Raw genomic sequence first — 13,127 nt, forward strand, 5'->3', positions numbered from 1 at the left:
CTTTGGCTACCAAAAACAATTTGGGTACGAAAAAAATGGGTAAGAAAAAAAAGTGGGTACGAACAATTTGGGGAACGAAAAAAAAAATGGGGGTACGGGAATGTAGTACCCGTGGACCTCAATAAATTTCAAAGAGGACGAGAACCAAGCTGCCTTTAAATTTATCAATGGCCCTTGGGTGGGTAATGTGGACATGGATGGTCGAGATAGACCGTGTTGTCATAAGAGATGTTCAGTATTAATTTGAAGTCAATTGGTGAATAAATGAAGAAGCAAAAACAAAATTGTGGGCGGGCGTGGTTGTCAACAATCTCCACCTACACTATTAGCACTAGAACCTTGAAACTTGCACACATGGTAGCTATGAGCATATGTGCGACGGTGCACTATTTGGAATTTTGATCTGACCCCTGGGTCAAAAGTTAGTATCATGTGCGTCGCATGTTGTTAGTAAACTGAGTTTTTTTAACCATTTTACCCATTTATTTACCCCAAGAATCAGATCAAAATTCCGTCGCCGTCACCGTCGCACATATGCTCATAGCTACCATGTGCGTAAGTTTCAAGGTTCTAGTGCTAATAGTGTAGGAGGAGATAGTGACCGAACGGACGGACACAAAAACAGGAGATCAATACAATATCCCCACGCTTTTAAAAGCGTGGGGATATTTACAAGTGTGCGGATAATTATCACCACAAGTTTAATTAATTTCTTCTTTTCCTGTTTTGATATCCTAATCATCATCATGTCTCTCATTCAACATCAGCATTATCAGTAGTATGTTCAGCATCATTAATTAGTATTGACGTTATAAAAATTAACATGATCATAATGAGTATATATATTACAAAACGACAAAACCCGTTTGAGTAGTTTTATTGTATTACAACTTTCATACAATGAATTAGGTCCAAAATGCACGTACACTAATTTTATAATAAAAACACAAGCGATATTGATAAGTGGTAATTGACTCACAAAATATAATATGACAAATATATTCTAATAATTATAAGAAATTGAACCTGGATCTGAACCCAAACTATTGAAACTGTATCAAATTTAACATAAGGCGAGTTGATTTCATTTATTAATCTTAAAGGTTCTTGTCAAAGACACACATTACATAAGGCGAGTGGATTTCATTGATAAATTTTGAAGGTTCTTGTCAAAGGCTGACAGCATTTAATATGAGGCAAGTGCATTTCATTTATAAATCGTGTAGGTTGTTGTCAAAGACACACAACATTAAACATAAGGCGAGTGGATTTCATTAAAAAAATCTTTAAGGTTTTGGTCAAACACTCACATCATTTAACATAAACCGAGTGGATTTTATTGATAAATCTTAAAGGTTCTTGTCAAAGACTCACAACATTTAACATAAGTCGAGTGGATTTCATTGATAAATCTGAAATGTTCTTGTCAAAGACTCACAACATTTAACATACGGCAAGTGGTTTAATTGATAAATCTTTAAGGTTCTTGTCAAAGACTCGCAACATTTGACATAAGGCGAGTAGATTTCATTGATATCTAAAGGTTCTCGTCAAAGACTCACAACATTTAACATAAGGCGATTGGATTTCATTGATAAATCTTTAAGGTTCTTGTCAAAGACTCACACAATTTAATATGCGGCGAGTGGATTTCATTGATAAATCTTAAAGGTTCTTGTCAAAGTCTCACAAGATTTAACATAAGGCGAGTGGATTTCATTGTTAAATTTGAAAGATTCTTGTCAAAGACTCACAACATTTAACATAAGGCAAGTGGATTTCATTGATAAATCTTAAAGGTTTTTGTCAAAGACTCACAACATTTGACATAAGTCGAGTGGATTTCATTGATATATCTTAAAGGTTCTTGTCCAAGACTCACAACATTTAAAATACGGCAAGTGGATTTTATTGATATATCTTAAAGGATCTTGTAAACGACTCACAACATTTTACATAAGGCGTGTAGATTTCATTGATATACCTTAATTAAGGTTCTTGTCAAAGACGCACAACATATTACATAAGGCGGGCGAGTAGATTTCATTGATATATCTTAAAGGTTCTTGTCAAAGACTCACAACATTTAACATAAGGCAAGTGAATACATTGAAAAATCTTACAGGTTCTTGTCAAAGACTCACAACATTAAACATACGGCAAGTGGATTGCATTGATAAATCTTAAAGGTTCTTGTCAAAGACTTACAACATTTAACATGAGGCCAGTGGATTTTCATTGATAAATCTATAAGGTTCTTGTCAGAGACTCACAACATTTCACGTAAGGCGAGTTGATATCATTGATACATCTTAAAGGTTCTTGTCAAAGACTCACAACATTTAACAAACGGCAAGTGGATTTCATTGCTAAATCTTTAAGGTTCTAGGCAAAGACTCGCAACATTTAAAATTCACAACATTTAACGTGAGACGAGTGGAATCTTGATAAATCTTAAAGGTTTTTGTCAAAGACTCACATAATTGAGTTTCGTTGTGGGAAAACGTGGACTTAAGGGATTCGCGTAAAGTGTCTGCCTAGACCAGCCCAGATAAGCCTGTGAAGTCCGCACAAGCTCATTGGGTACGAATCTTCCGCTTTTTTGGAATGTTATGCTAAAATAAACGTCTCTTCTAAATTAAATTGTCGTTTAAGTGAAGTCTCCTCTAAACGAAATTTGCGGACTGCGAAGGCAAATCTAGGACGACACTTAATAAACATTCATTAAATCCATTTTTCCGAGAGCACGGCTAATTTCGATAGAAAATAATCTTCAAATAAGTATTTATTAAATTGTTAATGCACTTATAGTTTGTTTTTATAAATACACTGCAAACTGTTTATGTTTAATAAATATAAACATTTTCCCGGGGACCATTTAAGTTCGCGTAGGACACACGTGATAGAAGTAAAATTGTTATGAATGAAATGCACCGCCTGCATGTACACCATCGACTTATGTAAGTTACTGCATGCACGCTATCGATAAAGTGCTCGACTATTTCAGACGTCACATGAGAGGAATGTATTGAACAAATTAATTGTGTACACTTTAACTATTTTACCAACAAATTGACACTACCGGTCTATATATATATTCATGCGAAAAAAATGGGAACCAGCAAATTTTAATTGATTTCTTCATTAGGAGAATATCTCATCGATATGCCCCTTTGACACATTACTTTAATTTGGAAATTTGTAGACTAACAATTGAAACATAACAAGCAGTGTGCACAACAAATTTGTATATATGATTAACTCTATCATGCCACAAAGCAGTTCATGCTGAATTCTAACATGCCACATAGTAGTATATGATGAATTCTAACATGTCACAAAGTAGATTATGATGAATAATTACATGCCACAAAGTAGTATATGATAAATTTAATATGTCACAAAGTAGATTTTGATGAATAATTGCATGCCACAAAGTAGTACATGATACATTCTAACATGCCACAAAGTTCTATGTGATGAATTATAACATGCGACAAAGTAGTATTATGATGAATTTTAACACGACACGCGGTTTCATTTCGATTGACAGGAAATGATCACAGTTTATTCAACACATTTCTTAAGTAGCAATTGAGAATGTTTACATTTAAAACATTTTGCTTACATAAGCACGATAAAGACAGTTAACGTATTTTATCTTTTGAAACATGTAATGTATTCAATTAAAAATTAGACGTGTACATGAGTTTGTTGGCATGATATTTGTTACATGTATGCAGCAGCTAATTCAGCTGTCTCTGACTGAATCTGTCGTTATCATGGTAAACGCTGTATATTTGCTATTTAGTTTTTTTTGGTTTCTATTGATCAAGTCTCTACGGATGTATGTACTCACTAGGTCGAAGCTACATAACTCTTTAGACGGATGGAAATTCGATTGTCACTACCTAGATGTTGAACGAATAAGTTATAAGTCTCATCATCAGCGATACCATCATCATAATCATCGTGTCTCAACAGCAACATTGTCACGTACCGACCAAGCAGAATCAGCAGACTCATACCATCTATTATCACGTATCCGGTCTAGTATTCGGAATCGTTTCACCGCGACATTCCTCTGTACAGTCAGTTCTTGTTGGATGGGAATGTATTCTTCCGGAGGAATTGGATCCTCTTGTCCTAAAAGAAAACCTTCATTAGTACAAAGTGCACAACCGAGTTCCAGCTTACACTCTAACAGTCTGAGTACACGCAGAGAGTACCTTCAGTAGGTCACGTAATTGTGGCGGAGATATTCCGGTACAGTAAAAATTGAAATACTTCAATGACTGAGGGAGTTGTAGGTCCATATATGTAAATACATGCAATGTAAGCGTTTCAAGCTGCGTGAGCGAAGATATTGACTGTGACAACAACTCAGCATGATTTACGTTCAAACTTCCCGACCCATCACTCAGACTCAGACTCTTGATATACAGACCATGCAGAGCATCTGACAGACCCGAACAGTCATCTTCCACTCCAATACTAAGCGTGTCCAGCTGTCTCAGCGATTTGAATAGCCGAGACAAGGGTTTCATCTGTTGCACTGCCAACTCTTTCATCCAATCCCGTCAAACCTCCTCTTAAACCATTAAGACTCAAACTCTTGATATTCAGTCCATGTAGAGCATCCAAAAAACCGGGACTGTCAAAATTCACTTTAACATTTAACATTTCCAACTGTGCGAGAGAAGATAGAAGCTGCGAAAACGACGATACATGATTTACTCTCAAATCTCTATTAGTCAGACTCAGACACTTGATATTCAGACCATGGAAAGCCTCCCAAAGACCGGGATTTTCATTGTTTACGAAAACGCCGACGTTTTTCAGCTGTTTGAGCGACGAGAGCATTTTGTACAGCGACGACACGTGAATAATGTCCAAGCTTTCTCCACTGCCAAACAAACTCAGACTTTCGATAGGCAGACCATGCATAGCCTCAATCTTACAGGGCTGGGCATTCAGGTACATACAAATGGTTTCCGTATTGTTTGAAAGGAGAGCCTGCGACAACATCGATGCATTATGTACTATCAGACCACACCACACACTATTTATAATCAGTATCACACGCTTGATATTAAGGCTATTCAGAGTCTCCCACAGATTAGGGCTGATATAAGCATTGACATTGACTTTTATATTAAGCGTTTCCAGTTGTGGGAGTGATTGTACTGACTTCAATAACGACTCTGCATTTTGGTTCTTCAATTTTGCATTGAGTCCACTGAGACTCAGACATTTGATAGACTGACCATGTAGAGCCTCCCACAAACCGGGGCAATGATCACTTTCTAAATGCAAACTGAATGTGTTGTTTACGTCCGTCGTTATTGCCGCGAATAAACAAAATCTGCTGAGTGCGCCCTCTACACGCGATGAGATGTCACAACGCATCAAGGCACATTTCACCTCGTGGTCCAGTGTCAGAAGCGTGCTGAACAAACTGTGTAGCCCAGCGGAGGAACATGTGACATCAATCAATGAAATGTGTTTAATAGAGGGCAGTACTAAAGGTGGATCTGTACACTGTGCTGGATTTGCACTGTCTAAAACAATCCAGACCGGCTGTTCTGATCCAGCAGCACTGTCAGACTCTGTAATTAAAGTCAGCCTTAATTATTTATTATTCTCTTAGTAATTCTTGAATGCATAACAAATATAAAAATTGAAATATAAAAATTGAAAAAACGTACACAAGTGAATGGCATTAGGTGAAGCACGTTGCATACTATAAGTCTTTCGGAAGAAGTTTACTTGTTATAACAGTGATTACCGTTAACACATATTAGGCATGTTAACCGTGCGATTCATTTGGTGCTGATTTAAGTAATCCGTGTTATAGAATATGTCTATATGTATATGTCTATTACTTTTTAATACTCATTGAATAGGCAAGCAATTCGACATGCATCTACCGGGGGCCGTAGATCTGGAACTTATTTTCGATCTTGGCAACACAACTCTTTTGGGCGCTGTATAAATAATAAGATTTCAACATAACTTTAATGAAAACCCGGATCTTATCATTTACCGATCATATTATCATTATTTACACAAGACAATGTTGTGCTCGACTAAATTTTTAAAATGCAATGAAAATAATTATATCCTCCGCTTATATAAAACTGCAGGTTATCTATTAAGGAAAATATCATCATCATCATCAGCAGCAGCAGCAGCAGCACCACCACCACCAGCAGAATCATCATCAGCAGTAACATCAGCTGCAGCAGTAGAGGCAGCATAAGCAGTTAATTTATTTAAAAAAATGAATTAAGGCGAGCACAGTAAAGGTGTACATGACATCGTTGCCTTGAATAACTATGTGTTGTCTAAAGCGTATACCTTGATTAACCAAAGAGGTGAATATGGTCCTAGATGATGTACCTCTGTGCCATGTGTTTGATATCTGGTAACCATATGCCTCCGTGTTATGGTCAATTCTGACCCAAAAGGCATTATCTGAACAAAAGTTAAATACCAAATGGATAACCTCTGGGCAGTGTAGCTTCACAGAAAATTTAACGTTATTTTGTTGATTAAGAAGAAATTCAAAATTTGACCCATATGGACTTATCTGTTTTGATAATTTGCCCATTTTATTAAAATAAACATTTAAAAGGACAACTCTCTAATATAACATAGAATATCGAATCTCTGGTAAATGTAGTTTCGAATCACTGGTACATGTAGTTTCAGGGACAATGATTCTTAAATTATCTTGCAATACAATAATATAAAATCATTTGACCCTTGGAGTGTGGCCCTTTTAGACTCCAGTGAGATCATGTTTACAATCATGCCGGTGGACCACCATACAGTGTTACATATCAAATAGAAAATCACTGTGTCTTATTGATTCAGAAAGGATATTATGTAATATTGTTTTATTTAAAAAAAGTGTATACAAAAGATGAATAAAAGTTACCCGGGGGCATGATTTGAGCAAACTGTGCATATGACCATTATATAATGTTTCATACCAAATATAAAAGTTCTGGGACGCTTCCATTCGGAAAAGATGTATTTCTCTGGTTATCGACCAGCACTGGACACGAACTATTTTGTCAACTTTCAAAGAGAGTCACTCAATAAGCATTTTTTGGGAATTCTAATGAAAGTCTACCCAAAGGTATAGGCGATGTCGTTTATTACACATATATTTGTCCCATATCTTGGCGGTGAGTAGGGGGTGGGGGCATAAACATAAACTGTATCGAATATTTACCCTTAAGCCAAATGCCGTTCCCAACTACATTTAATGAGTCGATCATGGGGCAGGATGACAGTTTAAACTCAATATGGGATAGAGGCTCGGTTGTTGCAGGTGAACATTCTCTGCCCGGAACATGACTATCTCTGTCTCTTAAGTTTATGTCTAAGCTCAATGACAACATATTGAACGTGTTATTTTGCCAAACGCTATGAGCGTCCCTCATATTATAATTGGCGCAGTGGATGTGACTAAGTGTCAGGGCAATTTAGTTTGCGCATTGGCAACAGCTTCTCATGTATCCTGTTAGTATGATGCCACAAAGGTTATTATCAAACCCTGATTTTACACGAGCATTATTGTGTTCATCCATTATGCCAGAAAGCTTATTCGCACCCAGGATGTCCAGTCCACACAGAAATATGAAAACCTGGGATATGTCGAGATATGCATCCTTTTGACGGTGAAGATATCCGGATATGACGTCATCAATTAGATTGAGATGGGTATTACGGGCGATATGATAAGCAGCAAGGAATTCGTGCAAGCTCTTATGGATAAAAGAAAATGCTAAAGATGATCGTAATATAGATCCCTTTCGTGTTGCCGATAAAATACCCGATTTCAATGCAAAGTCCAATCGTTCTTGTTCATGTAACTTGGAATTAGAATTCTTTAAATCTGTAATGCTAAACACTAATGAATTTTCCCGTTTATCTGAAAAAAATAAATAAAATGCCGCTTCTGCCAAACGATCCACGTGCTCATTGTTGGGTTTTATATATTGTGTCCATGTGAAGCATCGAAAGGGCGGTCTTTGAAATTCACTTGTTTCACTGTTCGCCTTCTTAAGAAGACTTTCCAGCAAGAGGCTGTATATTTCACACCTAGAGCCCTTCAGTTCAGTCCCTTCTGACCACGACTGCACTATCAACGACAACAGCATTGGTGAGACCAGCAATTCATACAAGTCGTTTTTGAATACGTACGATTTAAATTCAGAGTGTTTATTGTCCAAAGCCTTGCTTTCCTTATATTCACCTCTACAAGCCAGAAGTCTTTTGCTCACATCAAAAGGCTCGTTTACGCCTTCTAGTTGTAGCAACCTGTCAATTTTTGAGTCGAGTATTTTCGATTGTGACATTTTCCAAGGTCGAGTTGTAATCAACATATCGCACTGACTGAGGGATACAGCCAGTGTCTGCAGGTTATGACCTCCAGTACCGTTCCACTCATCTAGACCATCAAGTAGAACCAAACAACGTTCACGTTTCATGATCTGAATCAGTAGTTTGTACGCATTATCGCGATCTTCTTTGCTGTAAATTGAGTCAATTATTTGATGTTTAATCATCTCAAAAATTTCAAACTCCAGAACCGATTCCCTTAAAGTGACATGAAATATGAACATGTACGATTTAAGAGAAGTAAAATCTTTAAAGTAATGACCTCGTTTTATTCGTGAATCACGATCGGCGCTGTTAGTTTCAGCCGTCGGCAAGGCTTCGACTAATTTTGTCGTCATAGCACTACACCAGTCCATAATTAACTTTGCAAGGAAAGTGAGTTTACCAGAACCCGCTTCGCCTTGAATAAACGTAGGTCGGCTTTGTTCACCATCCGTTAAAAATACATTTCTGTATTCTGTAATTTGTGTACCAGATTTTATAAAGGACCCCTTGTCTTTTTTCATAAGCTGCAAATTGGATGGCATGTATATGTCAGCTAAAGGTGCTTGAACCCAGTCATTCAATGGCGAGGTGGTCACTTGACTGAGTGTTTTGGCGTAATGCTTCATCATCACTCGCAACATTTCTGAAACCATTCAAACAAAATGGTTAAATATATGAAGATTTATTAACAGGTACTCCTTGGTAGTTAACATCATAATGGATAAATGTATATGCACTGTATATATAACGTATGCTGTAAAACCGCGACCACGTGCAACTTATATTGCAGTATTGAACCAATCTTAATACAATCAAATAGTGTGTTTGTAAATTGTTTTCAATATTCTATATATAGGCATTAACAATAATGTACATTAATTTATTTATTAATCATATTCGCTGAACGTTTTGTTGAATAACACCATTGCAATACGCATAGCTCGTTCATTTATACGTTTACATGAAAAGATTCAAGTTGTTAACCTGTTATATTTTCTGGATATTATAACTATATTATTACAATGTCAACTTGTTTTGAATTGCAATTCCCCGCAACGAGATCATTTTACCTGAAGTTTAATGTTAAACATCTGAAGGTGTATACGCCCGAGTACAAACTAAAGTACACAGAATTACACAAGGCAGTTACTCTAAAACTGTGGAAGAAAACGCTATCCTCGTGTACTCCGCCCGGCCACTGCTAAATAGTGTATTCCGAAATGTTTATTAATACATGTATGCATGAACACAGTATAAAAATAAACGTTTACCGTCTCGTTTGAGTTCGTATTCTTTTTCATTCAGTGTATCTATTTTTCTCATGTTTTCTTCCGTTACCAATTCGATTTTCGCACACCGACTTTCGGTGGCAACATCGATAGAGTAAATGGCCTTAATTCTGACTCTTTCAAGAGCCTCTTTAATAGAAATAAACTTGGCGTCAAGTTCCCGTCTAACATCCTCTGCGATGGAAGTAATTCCATCCCGTTCATCAGTCCCAACCCTTTCAAATGCCTCTTTAATAGAAATAAAGTTGGCCTCAAGTTCTTGTCTCACATCCTCTGCGATGGAAGTAATTCCGTTCTGTTCATAAATTCCAACCGATTCAAGATCGCTCATTATTTTAAGCGCCCTTGCGTTGAGCTCGTTCACACCATCAATGGCGCCTGAATCAATCGAACCCTTTGCATTAATTTCAAACAACTCAAGATCATTTTTAATCGCCTGAAGTTGTGCGAGGAGTTTACAAAAACCATCTCCTGTTGCTGCATCAATGGCGTCCCAGGCCTCTATATCTGCCATCTCCGAACCCTCTACCAGTGGTGGTGCCACAGCTTCTCGTGCTGATGCAGAGATTATGTCCTTCGACTTTATGTCACCCATTTCTGAACCCAGTACGTGCTGTCTTGCCATAGCACCAGGTTTTGTGGATGGCGCTTTTGTACCAGTCGCGTCTCGAGCTGTTTTCGAAAAATTGGAGCCCATACTGAAAACGACAACATTCATCCAATAAGTGATTCTTGCATGGGGGTAAAATCCATTGCAAACATACTTTTAGTACTTAAATCATGCTCTTAATTTTATAAATGCATAGTACACGTCCATGAGTAAGATGTTAACCATTGCTATTTTTTCATACTAGATCAGAACTTTTCAAAACGATAATCGTGATACAACAAACAATGAAATAAACATTACGCACACACATTCGTCAGTTTGACAATTTAAGGTATCTAAAATGCGTAAGATGTTAAAAATATGATTGGTTTTATGCAACATTAATGGCAAAATACCAAGTATATGAGAAGATTGATGAACAAGATCATGGGGTAATTCAAAGCGGGTTATACTTGGAAAAAACAAGTGCGCTATGGGCTAATACACGAAACGGCACCGGAGCATAAAAGAAATCATTGACTCTATTAAGGTAGCTCTGTTCTTCAAGTTATAATTTCTGTCAATGAAGTGTACATTGTTCACCAAAATATGTTTAGCACAAAACATTTAAAACATTCTTCCAGTAACAAACACAGTTGCTTCGCAGTGGAAAACCACATCGCTCAACAGTTTATGTACATAACCTGTCGAAACGGGAGTAAAATTCATATATTTGTTCATATAATCAATCTTATTCATACTTCTGATCTCGGTTTCGGTTGAACAAGGCATCATAATTCGTGGTGTAGTCATTATCATGATGAGCGACGGTTTAATATCCGATGATATATAGTGGGTAAATAACCAGCATCCAATAAGAAATGGATATTCAAGATGAAATGGAAATAAACCCCAACAACATTAGGCCATGCATTATGAAAAAAGGAAAAGCAACTGCTTGCATTACTTTGTGTAATCGTCTTCTGAGGGAATAGTGCCGGTAAAATACTGATAGACACCTATTGTACACCGCTTCTGCTAATGACTCAAAATAATGAACACTACGTGTTACCTGACATTATGTCACCATAATGCCATAATAATGGTAGAAATATACACAAACATACAGTTTCAATATAAAACACAGTTTTGTCTCCATTAGGCCCAGGGAGTTTTCGTTTTGGTAGCAGCAATGCACTGCGTACAGACACATACTATCATGCACGCCATCGTCAGCAACAAAAGACCATCTAAAACGTTAAAATCGTTCCTTAAGTGAGTCCAGTAAATAGGTTTGCGAGACGATTGGCAATGTGCAAAAATGAGAGCATTGACTCCAGGAACTCGCGTATTAAGCATATCCGCATTACATCTTGGTTTATTTTAACAATAATCACCTGAATGCTTTCTGCAGTAAAACCAGTGTCTGAAAGATCAAACAAAGACTGCACCATCTCTTCAACAGATAAAGATACATACATAAATAATTACTATCCGGCCTCTACAAATGGAATATAAATAAGACAATGTAAGTGGCCCCTACGTTCAACTTGCCAGTAAATTTGTATCATACTGGTTGATAAATGTACATATTTTTTATTTCAGGCACACCATAAATGAAGCAGTTTCAAAAACGAGTGCACCAAACAAATGATGCAGTTATTAAACGACACCCTGGCACAGTAAAGGATTCAACTTGTATAAATCAAGCTTGATTAACCATGCTACAAATATAGGTCAACAACGCTATTAAAGCAGGACAAAAGATTCACATAAAGCCAAGTAAATAAACTGTAATTTCGCAATAAATGTTAAGATTTGATGTAATGTAAATATCAATACGTAATATTAAAAGCAAGGATAACAACCGTCTCTGGAAGTATAACATATATAACTGTTAACAAGCGACGGTACAAAACTTTTGAAAGAATGTCGGAAGGGCAGAACGAGCAATCAAATTATCGCGATTATCTGTATAGATTAAGTGTCGTTTTATGAGTAAAACCGTTTGAGGAATCGAAATCTGCAATGATACGTTATACTCGGAACCCGAGGAACCGGAGAGCCCAAAATAATGAAATAATTAATAAAATTGTGCGGAATAATTTATGGATCTGTGTCGTTTGGAATCATGTTTAACAATTATTTAACTACCATCATTAAGGAGTAGGTTGCCTTTAAGTTAATCAATTCGTTTGATAGGTTGCTCAATAACCATAATATTCAACGATGTTTATATTATCATTAGAGAGTAATAATCACACATTTCAGAGCAATAATTCAGTAACTAGACAAGAGAATTCCTGATATTTCCATATCAAAACGCGCGGGTTTTCACTGATGATTGCAATATTGATAATCTGCTGAAACATTGCACTTTGATGTGTAAAGTTCTTTCTTACATATCACATATATATATATATATATATATATATATATATATATATATATATATATATATATATATATATATATATTGCTTGAAACAATTTACGTTGCATTCATAAGACCCATGCTTTAATATTCAGATGATGAATTTGATAATTGTTCTCAATACGAAAAAGACGAATTAGAAATAATCCAAACAGAGACAGCTCGTATAGCATCTGGGTGTACTCGACTGGTATCTTTAGATGAACTTTATCATGAGGTGGGCTGGGAAAGTATTAGTGAAAGACGACGCAAGCATGAACTACTTATAATGAACCAAATGAATTCTAGAATTGCACCAAGCTATTTACAGTCACTGGTTCCCGATACAGTTGGCGAAACTAGCCATTACTCTTTAAGAAATGCATCTTATTTTCAGTATATCCATGCAAGAACATCAATGTACTTAAATTCTTTTT

The 13,127-nt window shown here is 36.5% G+C and overlaps 1 protein-coding gene across 4 annotated transcripts; it reads right to left on the reverse strand.

Moving 5' to 3' along the window:
• Positions 1-861: 861 nt before the first annotated feature.
• Positions 862-9,768, reverse strand: LOC127842706 (uncharacterized). Of its 4 annotated transcripts, none has more exons than XR_008031836.1 (3): positions 9,672-9,762; positions 7,244-9,043; positions 862-4,146 (listed from the first exon to the last, which is right to left on the reverse strand). XR_008031836.1 is itself a non-coding variant. In XM_052372380.1 (3 exons), the coding sequence occupies exons 2-3, from the start codon at positions 7,452-7,454 to the stop codon at positions 4,495-4,497; spliced, it is 1,326 nt and encodes a 441-aa protein (XP_052228340.1). In that variant the 5' UTR covers positions 7,455-9,043; positions 9,672-9,768; the 3' UTR covers positions 862-4,494. The 4 variants fall into 4 exon arrangements, 2 of the variants coding, with proteins under 2 accessions (XP_052228340.1, XP_052228339.1); XR_008031835.1 differs by having other exon boundaries at positions 862-5,609; XM_052372380.1 differs by having other exon boundaries at positions 862-5,609; positions 9,672-9,768.
• Between the last annotated feature and the right edge of the window lie 3,359 nt (positions 9,769-13,127).

Source organism: Dreissena polymorpha, chromosome 8 (assembly GCF_020536995.1).
Source record: "Dreissena polymorpha isolate Duluth1 chromosome 8, UMN_Dpol_1.0, whole genome shotgun sequence".
Lineage (NCBI taxonomy): Eukaryota > Metazoa > Mollusca > Bivalvia > Myida > Dreissenidae > Dreissena > Dreissena polymorpha.